Source organism: Poromitra crassiceps (assembly GCF_964638095.1).
Source record: "Poromitra crassiceps genome assembly, chromosome: 17".
NCBI lineage: Eukaryota > Metazoa > Chordata > Actinopteri > Beryciformes > Melamphaidae > Poromitra > Poromitra crassiceps.
In genome coordinates this window covers 34,694,358-34,721,666 of record NC_139635.1, presented here as the reverse complement: position 1 = coordinate 34,721,666, position 27,309 = coordinate 34,694,358, and the positions used below count along the sequence as shown (strand labels likewise).

At 45.4% G+C, this 27,309-nt stretch overlaps 1 protein-coding gene across 3 annotated transcripts; it reads left to right on the top strand.

Moving 5' to 3' along the window:
- Nucleotides 1-281: 281 nt before the first annotated feature.
- Nucleotides 282-26,876, top strand: nectin4b (nectin cell adhesion molecule 4b). 3 transcript variants are annotated; one of them, XR_014553446.1, is made up of 13 exons: nucleotides 282-739; nucleotides 6,257-6,457; nucleotides 8,146-8,313; nucleotides 11,781-12,059; nucleotides 18,238-18,355; nucleotides 20,946-21,097; nucleotides 21,249-21,290; nucleotides 21,581-21,740; nucleotides 22,351-22,426; nucleotides 22,746-22,805; nucleotides 23,664-23,864; nucleotides 24,598-25,126; nucleotides 25,252-26,876. XR_014553446.1 is itself a non-coding variant. In XM_083653409.1 (12 exons), the coding sequence occupies exons 1-12, from the start codon at nucleotides 703-705 to the stop codon at nucleotides 24,946-24,948; spliced, it is 1,845 nt and encodes a 614-aa protein (XP_083509535.1). In that variant the 5' UTR covers nucleotides 282-702; the 3' UTR covers nucleotides 24,949-26,876. The 3 variants fall into 3 exon arrangements, 2 of the variants coding, with proteins under 2 accessions (XP_083509535.1, XP_083509536.1); XM_083653409.1 differs by having other exon boundaries at nucleotides 24,598-26,876; XM_083653410.1 differs by lacking the exon at nucleotides 21,249-21,290 and having other exon boundaries at nucleotides 24,598-26,876.
- The last annotated feature ends 433 nt before the right edge of the window (nucleotides 26,877-27,309 follow it).

Here is a 27,309-nt window from a genome sequence, read left to right as displayed (position 1 = left end):
TTTTAAGTAGGACTTAAAAGAGCCACAACTACCCATAAAGGAGCCGCATATGGCTCTCTAGAGCCTCAGGTTGAGTATCACTGCTTTAGTGGATCCATACACTACAGTGAATGCTTGGAAGTGCGGGGTTTTCTGACGTTGACACCAGGACGTGAACGCGGCAACAATCAATCAAGGGGGGGGGGCGTGGTAACCCGGGAAGGTGGGTGGAGCCATGAGAGCAGACAGGTGCAGCAGTAGAAGGTAGTTTACCTGTGTTTGTGCTGAGGCAGCTCCCACGGTGCGTGACAGAGGCTTCAAACTTTATTCTTCCATGTGTTTTTCTCTGCCAGTTTAAGCATTCCCCCCTTTTCGTTCAGTAGGCTATAGGCTATTTTCGTCTTCCTGTTTAGATTCACCTCCAAGTTGTTCAACCAGATCCTGAAGACTTTGGACTTTGTAATGTGCATTTTCTTTGAATTGAAGTTAATGCATAAAAGTGTTGAGAGGACCGCAGTGGAGGAATGTTTTTGCATCAGATTTGATTTTTAGAGGAATCCACCTGTCTGTCGCTCCTGCCGTCGAAAAGTTATTTTTGGAGCGCTCTCTGGCAGCTTCTGTCTGAACTCCACCAGATGATCCAACATGAAAGCTTAATAATAATAATAGGCTCATTCAACAGCTGAAAACGAGCTTGATTTCTACCGTCTTGGTTGATTGAAGATGCAGGGTAGATGTCTGGCACTACTTTGGCTATTTGGTGAGTTTTCTATTTTATTAACTTGCATGCCAATTCAAGTGATATCTAATATCGTAATCTGTACACTGGAGTTTTGACCTTTGCATTTCCTTGTCTGCTGTTAACGTTGTTGATCAAGACATTGAAGCTTATTATAGCCTATTGTTGTGCTCATTGTGAGGGCCTATAGTCAGCTAAAAATAGCCCACCTAAAATATGAAATGTAAATGTGCTATTGTCTTGCCACCCTGAAGAAGAATTAGCCTACCATAATATCCCTCTCATATTCCTAAAGTGGCTTGCAGAGTGTCTGCAATACTGCATAGCAAATGTATAGTGGCATTATCATACTTGGTTTATGGTGTGTTTATCTGCTATGATATAGCTATAATAATCCTATAATATTCCTATAGGGACTTATAGTGAACCGTATGGTACTTCATGTTATTTTTGTATTTATCTGATGTATTTCTATAGGGCCGTGTGTGTGTGTGTGTGTGTGTGTGTGTGTGTGTGTGCGTGCGTGCGCTTGCTTACTTGCTTGTGCGCGCGTGCACGTCTGAGTGAGTAGTGAGTCTACTCTATAGTAACCTTATGGTAGCCTACTCCCCACCCCCCCATTGGTAGGCGACCACTATATTCCTAATCCTATAGGGTCTTGTAGGGTGTCTATATGATACTCAATAGTGAGTCTGTAGTGACCTTATGGTAGGCTACTTTATTTTTTGTATTTTGTTTTTGTGTATTTTGTTTTGTTCCCTATGTGGTCACTATAATATTCCATAGTGTGTAGTGTTTCCTGCTAAATCCATTGCATAATGACTGTAGTTCATTCAAATAATTTTTTTTAATGAAAATGTATATTTTTCCTCATTATTTTCAGTGAACACAACACAGTAGGCTATATTGTCAGTGGTTGTGCATACCTTGCTCTTTGTCATATAGCACAGTGTTTAGCCCTGTAGTGCAAAGAAGCAGCCGTACAGAATGCAGCCTGGTGGCATTCTTACTTTTGACTAGACGTGAGTCAGTCATCTTTAGGCGACTTATTATTGCCCAATCTGTATCTGTAGCCGGCCTTCCTGTTTGCATTCTGTTAATCCTATCCATGCATTGCTTCCCCCTTCTTCTCCAGTCCACAGCCTACCTACTTGCATGGGGGTTGGACAGAGTGTTTTCGTTGTAATTATAAGTGAATTATTATTCATTACCTTCAAGCACAGGTGTGATTAGCCAACTGTCATCATCGTGAATGAACAGGAAAAGCTTGTATTGCAGCCTTGTGACACTCAAGCGAACCAGTGTTTATCTAGTGTGTGTTTCTCTCGATTCGGTCTCTCTCTCTTGTCTCTCTGTCTCTCTCTCTCTCTCTCTCCCTGTCTCGGTCTGTCTCTCTCTCTCTCTCTCTCTCTCTCTCTCTCCCTGTCTCTCTGTCTCTGTCTCTCTGTGTTCAGTATCTAGATTCAAGATTCAAGATTCAAGATTTTTATTGTCACTCCGTAGTACAAGTATCACGTGTGAAATTCTTATGCTGTGGACTCCGTTTACAACATAGTACAAATATAACAGGGCATATGAGTGCAAAAACAACAAGAGACACAACAAGCAATAAGGCAGTATAGTGATAAGACAAGTCAGAGACAGTGGCATATTCACTGCACATAGGTGCACATGTCATGTGCATACTTTGGATGTACTTAAACATTTTAAATTCGACGTATTTGACGTACAGGTGCAAATAGCATATACCTAATTAAACATACAATTAAATATTAGACATACATAATGGTAGCAGCTACAGTACGGTACAGTACAGCTACTACACTATTTGTGTATGTTAAGGAGTCTCGTGGCCTGCGGGAAGAAACTGTCCCTCAAGCGATTTGTGCGTGCTTTTGGGACCCTGTATCTCCTCCCTGAGGACTGCATCTACAGTCTAGATGCAGCAATCTTATCGGCGTCTGGGCCATGACAGGTCCCTGACAGGGCCCATCCACATCCTTGGCAGATGAAACAAAGATAAAACAGAAACTTAACTTAATATACTTAAACTTTACTTAATTTAAACCAATTCAACCTCTTAATAAACACTATAAATATCATTAGTTTCTCTAAACAAGCAATGTCTCTTCGGTGTAACAAAGTTCACTTCTTTGGCAGCCGAAGGAGCGCCAAACTCTAGATCGCTGCCAGAGATACCACTGTGTCTCTCTATCTCTTTGTCAATTCAGTGTCGGACTCTGATCTCTCTCAGTTCAGTGTCTCTCAATTCAGTTTTTTCTTGTTAATTCATTGAATCCCCCTCATTCTATGGTGGCCCAGGGAGGTCAATGCGCACAACACAACCAAAATTACACAACACGACCAAATACACACAACATGACCAAATACACACAACACGACCAAATACACACAACATGACCAAATACAGTACACACAACACAACCAAATGCATCACACAACACGACCAAATACACACAACATGACCAAATACACACAACACGACCAAATACACACAACACAACCAAATGCACACAACACTACCAAATGCACACAACACGACCAAATACACACAACACAACCAAATACACAAACGCGCTGCAGATACACAACACAACACTTTCAATCTCTTTTCTCTCTCAATTCAGTATCTTTCAATTAAGTTTCGCTTTCTCTCAATTTAGTGTATCTCAATTTGGCCTCATTCTCTCTCCCTTTTTTCTCAGTTCTGTGTATTTACTTCTCTCTCTCTCAGTATGTATCTCTCTCTCTTTCTCTCTCAATTCAGTATGTATCTCACTCTCTCTGTCTCAGTTCAGTCTCTCAGTTTAGTGTCTCTCTCGCTTTCATTTTCTCTTTGTATTCAATGTATGTCAACCTATCTCTCCCCCCCCTCTCTCTCTCGCTCTCTCTCTCAATTCATTGTGTGTGTATCCCCCATAGACTGTATAAAATACAGTCAATGGTGTCTCCCTCTCTGTCTCTTGCTCTCTCTGTTCCCTACAATACACTTTATGGCCATGAATGACAGCTGAACATTGTTGCCAAAGCATCTAAATACAATTGAATGGAAATGATTAAGCAGCATTTAACATCTTGCTCCACTTCTCTCTCTCTCTCTCTCTCTCTGTCTCTCTCTCTGTCTCTCTCTCTGTCTCTCTCTCTCTCTGTCTCTCTCTCTGTGTGTCTCTCTCTCTGTCTCTCTCTCTGTCTCTCTCTCTCTCTCTCTCTCTCTCTCTCTCTCTGTCTCTCTGTGTGTCTCTCTCTCTCTCCCCTGACATACTAAATGGGGTCAGGCAGACTGTAGTTCTTTGTTGGCTGGCGCTGAGCGTCTGTGCGTGCCGTGTGAGGAAGGTTGTTTGCTGTCCTCTGGGTGTCACTGGGTGGTAGATGTGTCCTTGCAGTGAGTGAGTGTGGGAGACTCTCTCTCTCTCTGCTATCTGCAGCGGGTCTAATCATTAATAAGCTCATGAATGAGTAACTACCAAACTCTTGTGTTTGCCGCACAATTCAAAGGGCAAAATGTTTGGTCTGCTTTGTTTGCGGCGGTGGTGATGCATTTTGCACTCAAACTGGCCGCTTTTATCGCTCTGTTTCTTGTCCCACGCTTACGATCACAATCATGCACCACGTTCAATAAATGTACAGTCGTTTGTCTTTGTCGGCTTTGGTGGGAAGAAATTCAGACAGCTTAGATAGTAGCACAGTCCAGGTTTGACTGATCCGAGTCTTAAAAAGGCTGATTATACCAATATGGAAACTACCGATCGACAATATTTTGGGCATCTTGTTCATATTTTGTCTTCGATATCTAAAAACAAAAACAAAAAAATCACGCCAAAACAAATGCGGGGATAATTACAGAATCGGCTTCCAAGCAGCATCATTGAATAATTAAATGAATAAATACAATGTGCACCATTTCATTGCTGGCTGGTTTTTCTGTAACTTTGGTCAGGTAGGAACCTCCATCATATCAGCAGATGATTGGTCGATATCCAGTCAGGCTGCAACGATTATTTTCATTATCGATTAATCTGTCGATTATTTTCTCGACGAATCCATTAGTCGTTTGCTCTATAAAATGTCACAAAGTGGTGAAACATCTCGATCACTTTTTCACCAAAGCCCAAGATGACATCCTCAAAAGTTTTCTTTTTTCCTGACCAACAGTTCACCACCCAAAGATAAGCAGTTAACTGTCATCGAAGACTAAAGAAACCAGTAAATATTCACATTTAAGAAGCTGGAATGAGAGAATTGTATTTTTTTAAATTAGTCTAAATAATTATTATACAAATCGTTGGCGATTGTCTGTATTTGACTAATCCATTAATCCAGTGGTTCCAACTTAATCCCAACTTTTTCCACATCAAGGATGCCTAAACTGAACTGACACAAATTAGACCACCGACCCATTTGATAAGATTTTGTCCTAGGGTCCAAGCCATCTGAGAAGATATTTTGCTTTTAGACGTTTCATTACAGAAAATTGATAAAACCCATCACCAAAACAGTCATAGTGTTACTAATGGATGGATTATAATGAAAATAAATGATTCCACTTTTTTCTGGGGACCACCTGGAACTCCCTCAAGGACCCCTGGGGGTCCCCGGACCCCACTTTGAGAACCACTGGATTAATCGACTAATTGTTGCAGCAATATTCAGTATATAAATAAAAGCTCTTTCTCACACACACACACACACACACACACACACACACACACACACACACACACACACACACACACACACACACACACACACACACACACACACATACACATACATACATAAATTAGCCTACCATAAGGTCACTACAGACTCACTATTGAGTATCATATAGACACCCTACAATAACCTATAGGATTAGGAATATAGTGGTCGCCTACCATGGGGGGGGGAGTAGGCTACCATAAGGTTACTATAGAGTAGACTCACTACTCACCCACACACACACACACACACACACACACACACACACACACACACACACACACACACACACACACACACACACACACACACACACACACACACACACACCCTCAGTGACAGACTGCACTGATACACCCACGGTGTAAGAAGGAGCGCTACCACAGGTCCTACTGTATGTCCCTACGGCAGTTAGATTAGCATTTAGCACAACACAATGTAGCACAGTTGTTGGTCCCTAATCACTCGCCACTTGCTGCTAGCTACTTAGCAGTAGGCTACTATCTCAGGGTTTATACTATATCATATTTATCAATCTCATACTGTGCAATTTATATTGTGCAATTTTCATTTTATAATGTGCAGCTTGCGGTCACAGTATCTTTAGTGTGTATAGTGTATATTGTTGTGTGTTTATTTTTTATTATTCTTTAATTTTGTTTGTCACTCTCTCACTACTTGTATCTTGAGCCGCTGTACTGTAATGAGTGAATTTCCCACGTGTGGGATTATATCTTATCTTATCTTATCTTACACACACTCACTTCCTCCCTCCTTTCCGTTTGTCTCTCACACCTCCCTTATCTGGCCCCCCTCCAGCTGTGTGCGTGCAGGCGCTGTTCGTGGAGCCGCCGCAGCCCGGCGCCTCCCTGCGCTCCCTGGCAGAGAGCCAGACCAGGCTGCCCTGCCGCTACCAGGTGGAGGCGGGGCAGAAGGTGGTGCAGGTCACCTGGGTGAAGGAGCTGCCCGACGGCACCAAGGAGCAGATCATCACCGCTCACTACTCAGAGGGACACACAGGTACAGGACACAGAAGAACCCCACCATAACCCCAAGTCCTTCTCAAGACATTGTGGGGAGAACTTGACACCTTTCACACCAAGGGTCCCCCAATAGGGTTACTCCCAGGTTGATTTTGAGTAGGTTGCCTGACCTGGGTTGGTGACCCTCCTGACCAGGGTTTGACCAGGGTTTGACCAGGGTTAATTTCAGGGTGAATGGCAACGACCCCAGTTGCTATTTGTTACACTAATAGCAGCTAATTGTTCTGCATCTCTCCCAGGTTGTGACCCAGGTCTTATCTGAATTGTCATGACCAGGGATTAACGTGTGTTGACTGACTTGGTGTTAATTGACAAAAAAAGGGTTGAACATGGCTCAAGTAACCCGTGGTCCAATCCTGATCGTCGGTCTGAAAGTGTCAAACTCAAGAACGCGTGATCACAAAGATTTTTTTATTTTCCAGGTTGTTTCATTTGATTCATCATCAGAAGAGGCCTAGAGGCTAAGAGCTATTCAGTATCTCACAGGAAAAATAAATACATAGAGAAAACTCAATAAAAATAGACAGAAATATGCTTTTCCCCTGCCCTTGCTCCTTGTTCTTGCAACCCCCAAAATTATGTTGCGGCTCTCTGGTGGGTCCTAACCTCCAGCTTGAGAACCACTGCTGCTGTTAGGCTGCTGCTTAGACCTGAGGCCTCATTTTCTCAATGAATCTTGAGGCTTCCCGTTTGTTCTCGTTGGTCAAGTCAGTATCTGTTGCTTCATCGATTAACTAGTAAACATCCTGGGATCTTCACGCCTCTTCTGTCATCAGCAGTCTGTTGTTTTGGAGAATCCTACCTTAGCTGATAGATGACAATGCGTCATGGATGACAAAATAATGTAGAAAAACGCATATTGAATAAGACGCCAAGAGTTTGGTTCTATGAGACATCCATCATTTTGAGTCAGCCATGATTCCCACCAAACACCAACTGATTAACACCTTCAAACTATCCAGTGAACCCAGCTGCTGTAGCGTTTGGTTGGAGTGACACTCAGGTGATGATCCTGGTTGAAAAGCTCTGGGCTTAAACAGGGATGTGGTCAGAAGGTCAGCAGTTACAAATCCCCACGCTGGAGGGGAAAGTGAATGCATCACTCTCTTCTCTGCTCAGGCACCTCGCCCTGTCTGCTCCGGTGGAGCTGCTCAGAGGCCCACCGCAGAACACTGTTTGAACTGAGAAGTTAGGCGTGCAGTGCTTACTTAACCAACTTTTCCTTTGTTGACATAATCAACACGAAGATAATATCATAATAATTTATGATAATAAATAATAATAATAATTTGAATAATGAACTCAAGGTAGCCTAATTCTATTTTATTTCAAAAATATGTAGGCTATTAGTGTTTTGAGAATGCACCTCTCTTCACACGTAGGCAACACTGGTGTGGTTAACCAAGCCTTATTCATCTGAACAATGACACACGCTATCCAGTAGGCCTAATTAGCATTGACATTTTCCTGGCTCCTATGGTAAGAGTGTACATTTTGCCTCATGCTAACAATGGATATAATATCTTCATTTTAGTTTTTGCCTATTTTTTGACTGCGTTGCCTTTTATCTTTGGGTATCTTTTGGATCCTCAGATGTTGCTGATGCACACTGGGCTGTGTGGTAGTTTCTATACGACTGACCTCTAGTTTGTGTCTCACCGTCAGAGTTCGGGCGCTACTCGGGTCGGGTGAGGTTTGAGAGCGGCAGCCCCACAGAGAACTCGGCCCTGCTCATCCCCACCACGGAGGAGTCTGACGAGGGCAGCTACACCTGCCACATCTCCACCTTCCCCCAGGGGAACTTTGAGACCAACATCGCACTCACCGTCTGGAGTAAGAGCCTCATCCTCCTCCTCCTCCTCTCCCACAGCTGTCTAATCCCATCAGAGCTGCTGTAATGACATTTAAACCATAATCACCTCACTCTGTCACAGAACTAGGAGCAGCGCCAACCAGGTTGAGTTTAGCAGGCTGGAGTCAGGCTTTTGTCAACGTGGCTAATCCAGTTTGAGAACACTTTCACTTGCAGCATATTTGAGGCGTTGGCGAAAAGCTGAGATTTTTCTTGAAATAACCACTGATTTTGTGTCACCTTTTGCTTTGATAACAGCAGTAGCCTAAGTCTTAGTCTCTACCCATTTTAACATTTTGACAGTCGTCGTCTTTGCATCGTCGTCGTCTTTGCGTCAAGTGCAAGAAGAGTTGCGACATCTCTATTCACTCCAATGGACCAGTTTTTTACTCTCAAGAGTTCCAGGAAGTAAGGTCCTGGATTAAGCAGCACTGTCGAGTTGCAGCAAAATGGACAGTTTGTGTTGTCCTTTGAAAGTTTTTTTTTTCTTGAATCAAATTGTTCATTATCAGCTTTATTTTAGCATTCAAAAGTAGCGCGAGACCCATTCCTGGCTGTTCATTGGCTAATGAGTCTCGCATTTTGGTCCTCCGCTGACGCCACTCTCTCTCTAGAGGACACTAGGCCTCATATAATGCACACACTCCTCTTTAGGTGAGTACATGGCCTCCTATGCACACACTCCTCTTTAGGTGAGTCCATGGCCTCCTATGCACACACTCCTCTTTAGGTGAGTCCATGGCCTCCTATGCACACACTCCTCTTTAGGTGAGTCCATGGTCTCCTATGCACTGACCCCTCTTTAGGTGAGTCCATGGCCTCCTATGCACACACTCCTCTTTAGGTGAGTCCATGGCCTCCTATGCACACACTCCTCTTTAGGTGAGTCCATGGTCTCCTATGCACTGACCCCTCTTTAGGTGAGTCCATGGCCTCCTATGCACACACTCCTCTTTAGGTGAGTCCATGGCCTCCTATGCACATACTCCTCTTTAGGTGAGTCCATGGTCTCCTATGCACTGACCCCTCTTTAGGTGAGTCCATGGCCTCCTATGCACACACTCCTCTTTAGGTGAGTCCATGGCCTCCTATGCACACACTCCTCTTTAGGTGAGTACATGGCCTCCTATGCACACACTCCTCTTTAGGTGAGTCCATGGCCTTCTATGCACACACTCCTCTTTAGGTGAGTCCATGACCTCCTATGCACACACTCCTCTTTAGGTGAGTCCATGGCCTCCTATGCACACACTCCTCTTTAGGTGAGTCCATGACCTCCTATGCACACACTCCTCTTTAGGTGAGTCCATGGCCTACTATGCACACACTCCTCTTTAGGTGAGTCCATGGCCTCCTATGCACAGACTCCTCTTTAGGTGAGTCCATGGTCTCCTATGCACACACTCCTCTTTAGGTGAGTCCATGGCCTCCTATGCACACACACACTCCTCTTTAGGTGAGTCCATGGCCCCCTATGCACACACTCCTCTTTAGGTGAGTCCATGACCTCCTATGCACACACTCCTCTTTAGGTGAGTCCATGGCCCCCTATGCACACACTCCTCTTTAGGTGAGTCCATGGCCTCCTATGCACACACTCCTCTTTAGGTGAGTCCATGACCTCCTATGCACACACTCCTCTTTAGGTGAGTCCATGACCTCCTATGCACACACTCCTCTTTAGGTGAGTCCATGGCCTCCTATGCACAGACTCCTCTTTAGGTGAGTCCATGGCCTCCTATGCACACACTCCTCTTTAGGTGAGTCCATGGCCTCCTATGCACAGACTCCTCTTTAGGTGAGTCCATGGCCTCCTATGCACAGACTCCTCTTTAGGTGAGTCCATGGTCTCCTATGCACACACTCCTCTTTAGGTGAGTCCATGGTCTCCTATGCACACACTCCTCTTTAGGTGAGTCCATGGCCTCCTATGCACACACTCCTCTTTAGGTGAGTCCATGGCCCCCTATGCACAGACTCCTCTTTAGGTGAGCCCATGGTCTCCTATGCACACACTCCTCTTTAGGTGAGTCCATGGCCTCCTATGCACAGACTCCTCTTTAGGTGAGTCCATGGTCTCCTATGCACACTCCTCTTTAGGTGAGTCCATGGTCTCCTATGCACGCACTCCTCTTTAGGTGAGTCCATGGCCTCCTATGCACACACTCCTCTTTAGGTGAGTCCATGACCTCCTATGCACACACTCCTCTTTAGGTGAGTCCATGACCTCTTATGCACACACTCCTCTTTAGGTGAGTCCATGGCCCCCTATGCACACACTCCTCTTTAGGTGAGTCCATGACCTCTTATGCACACACTCCTCTTTAGGTGAGTCCATGGCCCCCTATGCACACACTCCTCTTTAAGTGAGTCCATGGCCCCCTATGCACAGACTCCTCTTTAGGTGAGTCCATGGTCTCCTATGCACACACTCCTCTTTAGGTGAGTCCATGGCCTCCTATGCACACACACACTCCTCTTTAGGTGAGTCCATGGCCTCCTATGCACACACTCCTCTTTAGGTGAGTCCATGACCTCCTATGCACACACTCCTCTTTAGGTGAGTCCATGGCCCCCTATGCACACACTCCTCTTTAGGTGAGTCCATGGCCTCCTATGCACACACTCCTCTTTAGGTGAGTCTATGGCCCCCTATGCACACACTCTTTAGGTGAGTCCATGGCCTCCTATGCACAGACTCCTCTTTAGGTGAGTCCATGGCCTCCTATGCACACACTCCTCTTTAGGTGAGTCTATGGCCCCCTATGCACACACTCTTTAGGTGAGTCCATGGCCTCCTATGCACACACTCCTCTTTAGGTGAGTCTATGGCCCCCTATGCACACACTCTTTAGGTGAGTCCATGGCCTCCTATGCACACACTCCTCTTTAGGTGAGTCTATGGCCCCCTATGCACACACTCTTTAGGTGAGTCCATGGCCTCCTATGCACACACTCCTCTTTAGGTGAGTCTATGGCCCCCTATGCACACACTCTTTAGGTGAGTCCATGGCCTCCTATGCACACACACACTCCTCTTTAGGCGAGTCTATGTGTTTTCTACATGATGCTGATCTTTCCCTTTCTGCAGCCAGGCTTGTGTTGATTTGGCCATGTGCTGTGGATCACTGTCATGTTGAAACATGAACTTATGCTTTAACTTGAGCTTTTTGCAGAGGGCAGCAGTTTCCCCCCCACAGTATGTTGCTATCTGGAGCTTCTCGTTTTCCCCTCCATCCTGAGCAGGGCCCCTGTCCAGCTCAGGACTGTGAAACTGACACCAAAACAATATTTATTGCACTTGCAAATGAACGTGATGTTGATGCTGAAGATTGAGTGTGAGATAGATTCTAACACATTGGCATAGATACAGGCAAGCCAACAGAACTATAAAATCACTAAAATACCTCAAAGCACTAACAGACTCACCTCTCCCCTCCTCGTCTAGTTCTACCCATCTCGTCCCTGGAGCCCGTGGTCCTGGTGGAGGGCCAGCCGTTCGGCGTGGTGGCCTCCTGCCGGGCCGTGGGCCGCCCGCCGCCCCGGCTCTCCTGGGACACCGAGCTGCCCGGCCAGTCCCAGAACCGCAGCCTGGAGGGGGGGAGCGTGTCCAGCTACTACTCCCTGCACCCCCTGCGCAGCATGAACGGCAAGCGGCTGGACTGCCTGGTGTGGCACCCGGGCCTGGAGCAACCGCGCCGCCTCTCCAACAGACTGGTGGTCCAATGTGAGTTCTGCCGACGATGCCGGGGCTGGACTAGCAGTTTAGGATAATTTGTAACCACCAATTTGTGCCGAAAAGGCAGGGTAAACACAGGTGCAAGCAAAACAGTAATGAAACCCTCGTTAGTGTTTTGTTTGCACCTGTGTTTACCCTGCCTTTTCGACACAAAATGGCCCCCGTGAAAAGGGTCTATCTGTCAGCATGCACAGAGCTCAAAGAAAGGAATGTCAGAGTTTGGGGTTTAGTTAGTTTACACAGCAGCTTTCCACGCACAAAGCGCAGCTTTTCAGAGCGCAAGTTGGTTAACCCGCAAACGTGATGAGAAAGGAGGAAGTCTGGCCAAGATATAGACCCAGGTCTATACCGAGGGGGGGGGGGGGAAGCAACGACTTCTTATTTTCATTCATTCATAACTTGGCATTCATGATTATTATAGTATTATTCTTTTTAGTGTGGCATCACAATATTAGCTTCCTCCTCTCTGACCTCCTCTCTAACCTCTGACCTCCTCTCTGACCTTTCTCTCTGGGCTTCAGTCTAACGTTACTTAGAGGAACTGTGGCTCTTTGACTCCGTGCATTGAGGGTTAACTGGAGCAATAGGATTATTTCTGTGTCCAGAGCAGGTCTGCCTTCCTCCTACATGAATGTTTATACAACTAAAATGCCAATCTACAGAAATCAAGGGCTGACGTGGTCCTCAAGATGAGACAATATTGGTTGCATGTGTGTGGGAAAGTGAATGAGTAATGATCTCCCCTCCCTCAGTATCCTCTGGATCAACGCACCTGACTCCCAAATTCCTCTAGTGGATGTGCTCATTGGTCAGTGTGCTGGGAGTTCAGTGGGAATAATGTAGCTGTCGGAATGTGAAGCAGAGCAGTAAGGGGGCGAACCCACCATACGCCAATCCTACGCTGAAGCAACGCTGAAGCAGCGCAGCGCGGAGGCAGTTTCATTTGTCCCTGTTAACAGGCGAGACCGATCACACCAGCCGCATCACCACGCTGAAGCCACGCTGCACGCGCGCTGCAGCGATAGTTTCAGCTTCTGGTATATTTTTCAAGCGTGCTGCACGTGAGCAGCCAGGCATGAAGTCGATGCATTAGTCGTGAGCTGGGGCAGGGCAGCGGCGAGCAAAACAGAGTGATTCTGGTGTGAATGGCAAGGCTCCTGCTGGAGGCTTCCATGAAGCGCTGCTTCTGAGATGCTTGTGGTGTGAACCAAGCGTAAGCCTACTGAACGCTTAGGAAACTCCTTCCTTGGATAAATAAAGGCTAAAAAGGGGGCTCATTAGTGTGCATCCAGTGTTGTAGACAAGTACCCATATCTGGAGTCAGAGTCAAGTCTCGAGTCCCCAGTGTTCCAATCTAGAGTCCAAGTCAGAGTCATCAAAGAAGAGTCCGAGTCGAGGTCGAGTCTCCATTACCTGAGTCCGAGTCCTGAGTTACTGACCATGAGCGTACGTCCACATGTAGGTGGAACACACGTGCCTGCCCTTGCAGGAAATTGAATAATGTCACGGACGGTATTTAATATTTCTTATGCCAAGTTATTAGGGCCTATTACAAAACAACAACAAAAGTCTTTATCATTTAACAAGTCCAAGTACTCATCTCCAATTTCCTTTTTTTAATCAAAATTTTTAGTTTTTTCTTTTTTTAGTTTTTTCTTTTTCCCCCTCCCATTTTCTCCCCAATTGTACTTGGCCAATTCCCCCCTGCATTGCTCCATGCTCTCTGCCGATCTGGAGAGAGTCGTAGACTAGCACATGCTCCTCTGATACATGTGCAGTTGCCAGCCACTTCTATTCACCTGACAGCGAGCAGTTTCAGCAGCAGGACGTGGGAGGATCACGCCATTCCCCCAGTTCCCCTCCTCCCCGAAGAGGCACCCCAACCGACCAGAGGAGGCACTAGTGCAGCGACCAGGACACATACCCCACCGGCTTCCCACCCGCAAACACGGCCAATTGTGTCTGTCAGAACGTCTGACCAAGCCGGAAGTACCCGCTGCTGGGAATTGAACCCGGATCTCCGTGGTGGTAGGCGAGTGCTTTTACATCTACACTACCCAGACGAGCCGTCGTCTCCAACGCGTAAGGCCGAATACAGGAATGCTCTTGTCCAGTGGTTCTCAATCTGGGCTCCCTCCCTCTCATACTTTCATACAGAGATGGCAAAAGTACTTGTCTAAAGAAATACTCTGGTAGAAGTAGTTCAACTCAAAAATTACAGGCTCTGAAATGTAATCAAGTATAAAAGTAAAAAAGTATTTCTACCGGCTGTTTCTGGGCAAAGCTAACTGAACCTCACGTCATATATTAAGATAAACAGAATTTCCGTGCGCTGTGCGCACTCAATTCTCGGGTGATGAACCGAGCACACAGGGACACACTCCAGAACTACAGTAGGTCCATATATATTTGGACATTGGACACAATCTTCTTCATCAGTTTGGCTCTGTACACCACCACAATGGATTTGAAATTAATCTAAATCAGGTGAACAGTGTAGGAATTACATTACATGTTAAGGGACCAAAATTACATTTTAAGTAATTGGACAAACTAACATAATCATCCAATCGTCCAATGAGTTCTGAAGCATTTGGTTGAATATGAGCAAATAATATTGCCAGAAACACGTCAGAATTCATCCTGCTGCTGCTGTCAGTAGTCGCATCATCAATAAATGCAAGGGAATCAGGTCTATGAACAGCCATACATGCCCATGCGTGGACATGTATGTATGACGGGGTACGGTGGCGCAGTCGGTAGCGCTGTCGCCTCACAGCTAGAAGGTCCTGAGTTCGATTCTCACCTGGGACACTGTGGGCGCTGGAGTTGTGACCCCCCCCATATCTTCAGTGCCTACTGCCCAGGTGGGCTATCTCGTCGAAAGGGCCTTTCTGTGTGGAGTTTGCATGTTCTCCCCGTTCCTCCGTACATAACCCCCCACTAAAAACATGCAGAAGATCGTCATCCGACCAGTGACGACAACATCTGAAGTTGGTCCAATGATGGTCCCCGGGCGCTGGAAAGAAAAAGCGACCACTGCTCCTGGCCTGCCCCCTGGAGGAAAGGACAAGCCTGGATGGGTCAAATGCAGAGGACATATTTCACCGGCCACCGTCAGCATGAGTGTGTGTTGTGGCCGCATGCATGTGTTGTAGTGTTCGTGTGACAATAAAGACGGGCTTCCGTCTGAAATCGTGTTTTTTCTATTTTTATGTAGGACTGTCAGTTCCATTTCCATTCACAGCCATACATGCCCGTCAATGGAACTGGTTCCCTTGTATTTATTGATGATGCAACTGCTGACAACAGCAGCAGAATAAATTCTGAATTGTTTCGGACAATATTATCTGCTCATATCCATTGGACGATTGCATGATTATGTTAGTTTGTCCAATTACTTTTGTTCCCTTAAAAAGGGGGGGCACATGTAGAAACTGTTGTAAGTCCTGTAACACTGTTCACCTGATTTGGATGTAAAAACCCTCAAATTAAAGCTGAAAGTCTGCACATAAAGCACATCTTGATTGTTTCATTTCAAGTCCATTGTGGTGGTGTACAGAGCCAGAATTATGAAAATAAATAAACTGACAGTCCTTCAAGTCAGTTTTGGTGGAGCAGGAAATCCTTCATCCCTTTTGTTAGTGGTAGGGAGTGGACTTGGTTCAGGCGATGTGTGCCCAGCGCTTCACGGATCCGGATCCGACACACGTGGGCCAGACTGCGAGGACATCTCTTGGCCTCCAGAAAGACCCTGAGCGCCTCGGAATCCAGAAAGACCCTGAGCGCCTCGGGATCCACATCCTCCTCCAGCTCTGCCTGCTCAACGGTCACCAGGGCCGGGTCTGCGCCGTGGTCCAGAAGCAGCTGGACGAAAGCCGCGTCACACTCGCGCCCCAGCAACATCTCCAGTAGGCGAGAAGCCACGTCATGGGTCAGAACGCCGGCGGCCTGGAGCAACAGGCCGAAACAGCTCAGGTGGTTGACGTAGAGACTGATGTAGAGAGTAGAGTTCTTGAGGGTGTGATCGCTGTCTAGTATGCTTCTGTTGGGGTCTGCCCCGGCTTCTAGGAGGATCCGGACACAGTCCAGGTGGCTGCAGTACACGGCATAGATGAGAGGCGTGAAGCCACGCTCATCAGCTAGCTCTACCTGGGCGCCCTGAGTGATCAGGTAGTCCACACAGGCAGCATGACCCCGCCAGGCTGCGAGCCCCAGAGGGGTGATCCTCGACCATATGAACATTGACATCCACTCATTGATCCGTCTTCTGAAGCGGTCTTCTTGCAGCAGGCTCCTTAGTTTGTCCAGGTCTCCTGCCCAGGCGGTCTCATGGAGCCGCCTGTCGCCATGAGCTGCTCGAACAGCCATTCCTTCAGATCTGTACTGTCAGCTCTGTGACAGACTTGTATGCTGTGTCTCAGAATGTGGGTTGGACATTATGACATCATAACATGACATCATGACATGACATCATAACATTATGACATGACATTATGACCTAACATTACTACATCATGACATTGTAAGATAACATTATGACTGATGACATCACTCACTGATGACATTGCTCGAGTGACATCACTGAGGACATCACTCACTGATGACATCACTATGCTCGAGTTACATCACTGATGGCATCGCAATTGCTCGAGTGACATCACTGATGATATCATCCGTGACATCATAAGTGATTTATTTGTGCCATCATCGGCCACACCTTATTTAGACTCTGTGTCTTGTTTTGGATGTGCGACAAGAGAGAGACAGACAAACAATGTTACATCGTAGTACTGTTTTGAAAATGTAAGGAGTAGGAAGTACAGATATATCTGTTAAAATGTAGGGAGTAAAAGTACAAAGTTGTCAGAAAAATAAATACTCAGTAAAGTACAGATACCTGAAAATCCTACTTAAGTACAGTAACAAATTTGTACATAGTTACTTCCCATCTCTGCTTTCATATGGTGGTAAATTCTGAGGTGGTACGTGGTGTAAAAAGGTTGAGAACCACTGACTGCTCACGTCCTCAAGTCCCAGTCGAGTCCAAGTCCAGGACTTGGACTCGAGTCCAACTCGACTACTAAAACAAACAACTGTATATATTTTGTCACTGTACAGTGTGTGTGTATATATTTGTCACTGTACAGTGTGTGTGTGTATATATATTTGTCACTGTACAGTGTGCAGGGGCGGACTGCATAATTGGGCACGTCGGGCAAATGCCCGGTGGCCTGGCCTGGCCTGGCCTGCAAAAACTTTTTTTTTTTTTTTTTTTTTGCAGGCCAGGCCAGGCCACTCACTGAACAGCAGGCCAGGCGCCGCCTACTGGTTTACTAGTGGTTTTATTACTTTATTCAGGGTTAAAGTGGGTGCATCTCATTGTAAAATTGGACTTGGCCCAAATTGGGCTTCAAACGGCCCAAATCGGGCTTCAAACGGCCCAAATCTGGCTTTAAATGACCCAATTTGGGCTTCAAACGGCCAAAATTGAGCTTCAAACAGCCCAAGTTTTTCGCCGCCGCCCTTCGGACGCCGGCACGCACGTCGGCCCGTATCGGCCTGGCCTGCTTGGTATCTAATGCCCGGCCTGAATTATGATCCCAGTCCACCCCTGCACGTGTCTGCCCATATCGGCCTGGCCTGCTTGGTATCTAATGCCCGGCCTGAATTATGATCCCAGTCCGCCCCTGACAGTGTGTGTATATATTTGTCACTGTACAGTGTGTATATATTTGTCAATGTACAGTGTGTATATATTTGTCACTGTACAGTGTGTGTATATATTTGTCACTCTACAGTGTGTGTATATATTTGTCACTGTACAGTGTGTGTATATATTTGTCACTCTACAGTGTGTGTATATATTTGTCACTGTACAGTGTGTGTATATATTTGTCACTCTACAGTGTGTGTATATATTTGTCACTGTACAGTGTGTATATATTTGTCAATGTACAGTGTGTGTATATATTTGTCACTGTACAGTGTGTATATATTTGTCACTGTACAGTGTGTGTGTGTATATCTGTCACTGTACAGTGTGTGTGTATATTTGTCACTGTACAGTGTCTGTATATATTTGTCACTAGTGTGTGTGTATATTTGTCACTTAACAGTGTGTGTGTGTACATTTTGTGCTGACGCAGATGTGTTTGTGTATCAGATCCCCCAGATGCCACCATCTCCCCCGGCAAAGGCGACTGGTTTGTGGGCCTGCAGAATGCTGAGCTCAGCTGCGACAGCGGGGGATACCCCAAACCTCAGAACATCACGTGGACGCGGTACTGTCACCCCCCCCCCCCTCCCTCCCTCCCTCCCTGTCTGCCTGTCTGGCTGCCAGCGAGTCTCTCACAACAGTCACACCTTTAATTCACCCCACTGTAATGCTATCTGCTCTCTTAAATTGCTCTTTACACGGCAGTGGAATGCTTCTCAAAACAATAACGTAAAGCCGGCACTAACATGCACACACACGGGCTACACGCACGCACGCACGCACGCACGCACGCACGCACGCACGCACGCACGCACGCACACACACACACACACACACACACACACACACACACACACACCAGTAGTGTTGGAGATAACTCAAAAGTAACATGTAAAATATTACTTTTAGCAGTAACTCAGTAATATAACTTATTACCAATAGGATTTCAGTAATATTATACCAGTTACTTTGTCAAGTAACACATTACGCAGTTACGCATTGAGTTACTTTCTTTTTTTATCAAAGCACAAAGATAGAACCATTTCCTAATCAAATTGTGTTTTTTTAATGCAAATACCCAATATAGATGACAATAACAAAGGAAAAGGATAACATTTAGAATTTTGGGCGGTTTACACTGACTTCAAGAGGGTTGAAATTATTTTTCATGATGGTTCCGGGGCGGCGATGTCATTCTGCTACTGCTGTTATTTTGGTGAAAGTAATGCAAAAGTAATAAGTAACAAGTTACTCTATGCAGACAGTCATATTGTAAAGTAACATATTACTTTCAAATGAAAGTAACTAGTAATATCTAGTATATTACATTTTGAAAGTAACTTGCCCAACACTACACACCTGCACCCACACCTGCTACACACACACGCACGCACGCACGCACGCACACACACACACACACACACACACACCAGCTACACACACATGTACACACACTGGCAACACACACACACACACACACATGCACACATACCAGCTACACACACGCACACAACAAAGAAGTGTGCTTCGACCCAAAGGAGGGCACCTTTCTCTGTCGGCTCAGTTCAGCGTGGAATAAAAGACGCGGTGTCGTGTTGCGCAATTTGGAGGTAGCGAAGGAGGGAGGGCGATATTTTCACACGAGGGGGGCGCAAGGAAGAGCAGGAGACACATGCTAAGCACTTAATCACAGAGCCTGCCTTTAAATATCACTGTGACGTCTGGCTTTAAATATCAACCGTAATGTCTGCTAAAACACAGGGTCTGCTCTTTAATTAGAGATACCGTAGCAGCCATTACACTGATGACTGAACACACGCCGGTGCTGAGTGAAACATATTTGAGCGATGAGGCAATTTTGAGATATTGAGCTTTTATTCTGGGGTTGAAACGTTTCCGCGTTGCAGCTCGGGCGAAAGTGGCAGCTCTAAAATTTCGAGAAATGTTAGATGTTTCAATCCAGCTTTTGAGATTGTGATATTTGACCTGTAAATATTCAATCAGTGACGCTTGGCTTTTGTTGGCGGATTGTTCACCTTATCTTCAACCATCTGGCCCAGTATCAGGTGCAATCTGTACCTCTGACTCTATTCTAAAGGGTTTGTTGGAGGAGCTAGGTGGGGTTGAGAGTGGAAACCCGAGAGGCCTCCAGTTCGGGGGGTAAGCAGCGGTTAAATGGCTGCCGCAGCACAGTGAAACCAGGGCAACATGACCCCTCTCGGTGGACTGGATCAGAAACCGCCTCTCCATTATGAGGCCTGTGATGCCTTCAGCTGCTCACAGCAACACAATGTGGGCTGCAGTCGCTGGACCTGCTTCAATCCCCCCAAACCTCCTATTTGGCTGTTTTCATTTTCTACTTCAGTGGCCAGCTGATGTGAACAGGCAGGTTTTGATTCAGGTGCGTTCAAATTGCTGCTTACGCTTTGTGGTAAACCTGATCCGCGTAGCATTGAGTTATTCAAATCACATCAGTGCAATGCAAACCATTTGCCTGAGATGTCTTTGAACCTTTTAGCTTGTTTCCTGCTCAGTTTCTCCATCAGAATGGTTTCAACTTGAAACTGCAAACCAAATTTTCTGAATAAAAGTTTTTCAGAATTTTCTCCCATTCTCTCCCCAATTGTCTACTTGCCCAATTCTCCCTGCTGTCCCAGTCGATGCTCCACCACCTCTGCCGATCTGGGGAGAGTTGTAGACTAGCACAGGCTTCCTCCGATACGTGTGCAGTTGCCAGCCGCTTCTTTTCACCTGACAGTGAGGAGTTTCACCGGCAGGACGTAGCATTTTATTCCCCCAATTCCCCTCCCCCACAAACAGGCGCCCGCAAATACGGCCAATTGTGTCTGTAGGAAAGTCTGACCAAGCCAGAAGCACCACTGCCCGGAATTGAACCGGGGGCTCTGCGGTGGTAGGCGAGTACTTTTTTCCTCTAGTCTACTACACTACCCAGATGCCCGTTTTCATAATAAAGTTTGAAGTTGAAGTTTGAACGCACATTCACGTTTTTGAGTGATTTGTCAGTCACCTAGAACCATTCAAACTACATGAGTCACAGCTATTGTTTGATGCAGTGAGTCAACAGTTTCACTATGCTTTACCTGTGTGACACATATTTCTGATGAATGGTGCCATCTTCCTCTGACCGTCCACAGGAGAGGAGGAGCTCTGCCAGACGGGGCGTCTGTGATTGGAGGAAAGCTGTTTTTTGGGCGGGCCCTCCGCGGGAATGACAGTGGGGTCTATGAGTGTGCGGTCAAGAACAATGTGGGAACTGGGAGGACAGAATATATCTTGACCGTAGCAGGTAAGTGCAAGGAGGAAAATCTTCAGCAGGGATTTAGTGATGATGATAATAATGTAGTAAAGCAGATCTCAGTTCCGGTTCAAGGTTGATTTGTTAGTGGTTCTCACAGGATTAAAACAGGATACTGTCCTGCTATGTTTTGTTATTTTAGAAGGAGGCAAGGAGAGGACGGATACATGGAGTCAAGAAATGAGTTGAGTTTTTTACCTAAAAAAGAAGAAAAGAAAAGATTTGGACTAATTGTGTTAATTTGCTGCCCCCTTGTGGTGACATGGATACTATCTCAATCAGGATCAGAATTGCTGCGTGTGTGTGTGTGTGTGTGTGTGTGTGTGTGTGTGTGTGTGTGTGTGTGTGTGTGTGTGTGTGTGTGTGTGTGTGTGTGTGTGTGTGTGTGTGTGTGTGTGTGTGTGTGTGTGTGTGTGTGTGTGTGTGAGAGAGAGAGAGAGGTCCATCAACACTCTGCTCTGCTTGTTCTTCCAGACTCGTCTCGTCTCACTCAGTCCCCTGACAACCTGTTGCTGATCATCATTGGCTCTGCGGTGGGGGCTCTGGTCATGATCATGGTCATCATCATCCTGCTGGTCAACCGCTACCATCGACAACGCAACAAGAAGCTGGAGATGGAGCTGAGCGAGAGAACGTGAGTCCACTGCTATCTTCTCCAAGATGCCAAGAAGTGGAAAAAAATTAGCTTTCAGTTGATAACCAGACTTGTTTTCCAGGCCTGCAAAAGGCGTGGTAGTAAAATCCTTGAAAGTTTTCGAAAAATCATGGAATTCTGTTGTGTGTTTTGTTATGTTATGTGTGTGTGATTATTACTACATTGGACAAACGGGACACATCTTTTTATATTGAATTTTAGTGCTTGTATTTTATATTGATTTTTTTTAATTGAAAATCAATGTTTTAATTCAGTAGCTTCCATGTAATGTGACTCAGTGACTCTAAAGCACTAAAATCCAATAATAAGAGGTGTGTAGTTGTAATTTCTGGTATTGATTCAGAGTCACCGCCTCACATTACATGGAAATTCTATTATGGGTCATTGAAAAATCATGGAAAAGTTTTGAAAATGTTTCAATGGAAATGTGTGGGAACCATGGTTAAATAGCACTAACCGCAAGAGAGACTTGATTATGAATCTTTCTTCTTCTTAAACTACGGTTTCAACTGTTTTCAGTTCCTGCCAAATTTCAATGCCAGACAATTTTCAATGTTCAATTTTCAAAATGTGCTGTTTTTTTCCCCAGGGAGGAAATGAACACCCTCTCCAGACAAACGTCTTCCAGAAGGCTGAACTCTGTCAGTACAGACCCCAGACTACAGGTACACACACAGCTGCTGCCTCTGCCATCTTTCCTGCTCACAACAATATGCTGGGGGAGGGGGGGGGGGGAGAGAGAGAGACCTGCCTGGCCCGCACGCACGCCCTCCCCTGGCCCAGCCGGGGTGGAGTCGCTGGCAAGGAGCGGGGCTATTGTGGAGGAATTGATTACAGGCTACTGCAGCTTCAAACACACACACCACAAACACAAACAACTTAATATGTGCATGTGAATACTGCATTCATCTCATTTTGGAGAAACCAGTCCTTTTTTTCTCTCTCAAGCTAACTATTTTTTTTTACTTTCTCAATTCTCTCCAGGCTGATGACTATACTTTACTCAGAGTCGACAGCCGAATAAAAAACAGCCAAATATCTCTGGTGAGTTCCATTACAGCTCTTCACTGTCTGTATGAATGGAGATTTCAGCTTGACAGGTTTCTTTAAAGCTATGTATTGTTGAACTATCAGAATTATGCTAAAATATAGGGCAGATATAGGAATTGCATCAAACATTTTATATTGTTGTCCACTTTTGATATAGTGGAGGTTCATCCCAGACCACAGCTAAGTAATATATTATTATTACAATAATGATAATAATACAAATAATAATAACAACAATAATAATAATAATAATAATAACAATAATAATAATAATAACAATAATAATAACAACTTGATAACCTAATAACCTGAAAGAAACCTGCCTCATTCTGAAGCAATTCCTTTTAAATACTTGTCATTTTATGCCATGTTTTGGCATGAAAATGGAATTGTGTGTGTCTGTGTCTGTGTGTGTGTGTGTGTGTGTGTGTGTGTGTGTGTGTGTGTGTGTGTGTGTGTGTGTGTGTGTGCGTGCGCGTGTGTGTGCCGCACGTCCGTCGGTGCAAAATGCCACTATTTTCCTATGGAAGGGGCGCAGATCCCGTGCTCAAAGCTTCAAAGTTATTATAATTAAATTATCTTATGGACAAGTTTATGGACATTGATTTATGTTGTTGCATTTTACTGGCAATGTTCTGGAACTTGGACTTGGAGCTATTGGTCAAACCCTAGCTTTTCATTATCACTGTATCACTGTAATGCCAATGACACAATGAATGCCATGATTACAAAGCAACCGATCAAAAAGAGAGAAAATGACAGTCACTACATTTGCATTGTTATTGTCCTGCGGAAAACCAAATGATTGCTATCAGTGTTGTGACTTTGTGGGAACGCCCTCCCCGACTGCAGGAGCGCCCTATCTACAAAGGCAGCCAGTCCACTCTGTGTGGGAAGTGGGGGCCTCCCGGAGGGGTGGAGGTGGACGAGCTGGGACGTCCCGTGGTCTGGCATGAGGGCAGAGAGAGCCTGAGGGGAGCAGAGATGGACCGAGAGAGGGAGGAGCGGCGCAGGAGGGTGGAGTCCTACCTGAAGAGCAGCAACATGTCGCTGGTATTTGGCAGCTTTGCAGAGATTAGTGTGAAATGCGTTTCTGTGTCGTCGGTCATGCGTCACGCACCTTACTCACTCATTTACTATTTGATCTGTCAGTGTCGTGGGGACAGAACAAAGGATGAGCTGTAAAACTAAGAGTTATAGATGGAGCGCCACACCTCTCTTTAATATGCCACAAAACTGCACCTGTCACTTTGTCATATGCAGAATTGGAGACTCACGATCAGATGGTCTCTTCATTCTGTTAGCCACTTTTTTAAGTTTTGTGTTAAAGAAATGTCTCTGTCTGGTTCTTCTATTATATGAAATACAATTCTCCTGTATTTAAATACATATTATGATCAGATGTTAAATGTAGACATGTGTAGACGGGTTTTGAACAGACAAACATTTGAACCTAATTTGAATTAGAATAACTGGTGGTGTTGGCAAATCCGGGTCCAGTATTTTGGCCGCTCTGCCTAGTCTTCACATCCATTCAAGAAATACCCAAAAGATGATGCAATCACAACAGAATAGTTTTTTTCTGTTACCGGCCTTTCACAAAGAACGAAAATTGTGAGATTTTGCTGATTTGATAGTGTAATTATTACACTATTATTACACTGTAATAGAATGCCATGGCATGTATGTTCACACTGATAATGAAATGTATCAGACATGTGTGGAGGGTTTCTCTTTGATTGTGTAGGTCACCGCATTAATCTAACTTCTTGCTGTATGTCCACAGGACTCTGGTCTGCCCTCCTCGCTGGTGCCTCTGAAGCCCCAGCAGGAAGACTGCCTGGGGCCCAGAGAGGAGCTGGGCCACCTCAGAGAGGTGGAGATGAGCCACCTCAGAGAGGTGGAGATGAGCCACCTCAGAGAGGTGGAGATGAGCCACCTCAGAGATGGTCGGCCAGCGTCGGAGGAGTTGTCGTCGTCGTCGCTGCCGGAGGGAGACGAAGACGACGGCGACAGCAGCACGATACAGATCTCCGAGGCGCTCACCAACCACTTCTACTTAAGCAACGGTGTCCTCAGGCCCAAGCTGCACTCTAACGCCATCCTGCTGCACCCCAGCCTGGGGCAGGTCCTCTAGAGCTCCTGCAGCCTCACAGGAAGAGAGCCAGCCTGTTTGCATTCCTACAATTAAGACTTGACACTTTACATTCCACCTTTGTTTTGTATGCAACATCCGACACATTGCCCACAATGGGTAATTTATAGCAGGCATTCGCTAAATACAGATTTTGTGTGCATCTGTGACCGTCTGGTAAGTTGACCAATCCTGCTAGCCACTTTGTCTTTGACATGACAGCATTGATGATGATGAAGTGGCCAGTGACTCCATCCACTAGCCACTGTTGCCTTGTGGTTGAGAGCGTGTCCTGGCTGTCACAAGTTCCTGTATTCACACCGAAGCGTAAAAGGAAAGAAGATTCCTGTTACAGAATGTTTACGGTTTTGTCAGCAACGCTAAGTTTCCCACCCACTGCATCTGCTGAGGTAATTATAACTGCACAATGTTAGGGAGTGTCCCCCCGTGAACCCTGTCTGCCTCTTCTGGTGCCTTGAAAAGATAAGTGGACACAAGAACCAAGTCCTAAGCTCCAAGGCCTGGCCTAAGGCCTAGTGAAGCCCAGCAGTGGGTTTGGGTAAACTGTACACAGACCCTGCTATTTACAGCTTCAGTGCACCAGTGGATGAAAGGTTAAGTGTGTGTATTTGTGTATGTGTATATATACTGTATATGAGGATGTGTGTGTGTTTGTGGTCGGGTCATTAACCCGCTTTACTGCAGCCGACAGGTCACGGGTGCTTGTTACTCAGAGCAATTTAACGTGCACACAGATTAAATTATTCAACCGGTGGATCGTATTGGATAAACCTTCAGGTTTATGTCTCGTCAGCGTTACATTTTCATTGCTCTGCGATGTAACGTTGAGAGACTGGACAAGACTTGGGAGCTGTAAATGCACTGTCAGGTGTGTTTGTTTTATGACCCCCTGCTATATATACTTCCTTACTATATGTACATTTTTTCATTGTGTTTTTCTACTAAATTGAAAAGCGAGATGTAACTGTTCACATGTTTATTCATAAAAGTATATGCAACGATTTAAAGAAACGCACGTCATTTCTCTTTATTTTAACACGGGACCGGTTTGTTCAAGGTGGGGATCTGACTGTGATGAGGACGCACCTTGTGTCCCCCCTCCTGTTTGTGGAGCTGAGGTGTAGAGAGGGTGACATTAGGGACGGCCTCGCTGCTGTCTCTGGATGTCATCAGTCTGATCTCCAATGTGTGTGACGCAAACGGGCTGCAGGTCAGCAACTTCCAAGTCAGTTCACAGTTTTCTCCCCGAAAAAGGTTTCTTGTCCTTTCAGCTGAGGCGTGAGCAACTGCCCCAAGTGGAGGAGTCCAGGTATCTCAGGGTCTTCATCCCAAGTTAGGGCAAACGTGATCATAAGATCAACTGCCAGTTAATAATGCAGCTGCAGTAAATAATGTGGGCATTGTATCACACTGTGATGATTAAAGCCATACATGTAAAGCAAAGCTCTCATTTCTTGAAAAGAAGCGTTAACGTTAGTCAGAATTCAACTGGGTTTCTGAGATGAGTGCGTGGTAGGGGTGTAACAATACGCGTATTCATACCGAACCGTTGAGGTGCGAAGCTTTAGGTTCAATAATACGCATCGCAAACCGAATTCATCTTTCTCTGCTGAACAGTGCAAGTGTTCTACAAAGATATGTTAAACTAAAACAGACGAAAAAGACAAAAGGTGTAAATTGAAATAAAAATGTAGCCTTGAGTGAAAATAATAAAATGAATCAAAAGAAATCAAGGACATTTCTACTTTTTTGCTCTATTGAAAACGTGTGGAACCATGACACCTCTGTGTCCTATTGAACCGAAGCGTGAATTTTGGGAACCCTTACACCCCTAGTGCGCGGTCTATACTGGTAACATTAAACCTTTTGACTCTGAATGTATCCCTCAAACCAGAGTAACATTGACAAATATTTTCCAAGGAACAGGACAGTCTGGACCAGAGGAGCTGCAGCTAAGCAGTAAAACAGTAGATAATGTAACAATCATAGACAGTAACAATATTAAAGGCTAGGCTAGTAACTTAACGTTGTAAAGATACAGGTGAGACATGTAGCGGGGCAGAAAAGCCGTTTTCTCTGTAAAAGGGGTCTGATTTCAAAAGCAAGCAACAAACAGAACATTGTAACAGTGTGAACATTGTAACACAAGTTATGTTACATTTGAAATCTGAAAGGGGGCACTTAAATCACAAAGTGGGGTACGTACATTAGATACCCTTTTTTTTTGTCATCCAGCTAATGGGATCCTTTACTGATAATAGCCTATATATTGTCAATATCATACAAGAATAAGAAGGGACCACCACCACAAATAGATCAGAATTCTATGAATTCTGTGCGTTT

What these genes read in the sequence shown, in the direction of transcription:
- nectin4b (XM_083653409.1), top strand. Translation starts at nt 703, where the DNA reads ATGCAGGGTAGATGTCTGGCACTACTTTGGCTATTTG. An exon ending in CATCGCACTCACCGTCTGGA is followed by an intron (nt 8,314 to 11,780) that starts GTAAGAGCCTCA and finishes CTCCTCGTCTAG; the next exon opens with TTCTACCCATCTCGTCCCTG. An exon ending in AGAGCAGCAACATGTCGCTG is followed by an intron (nt 23,865 to 24,597) that starts GTATTTGGCAGC and finishes GTATGTCCACAG; the next exon opens with GACTCTGGTCTGCCCTCCTC.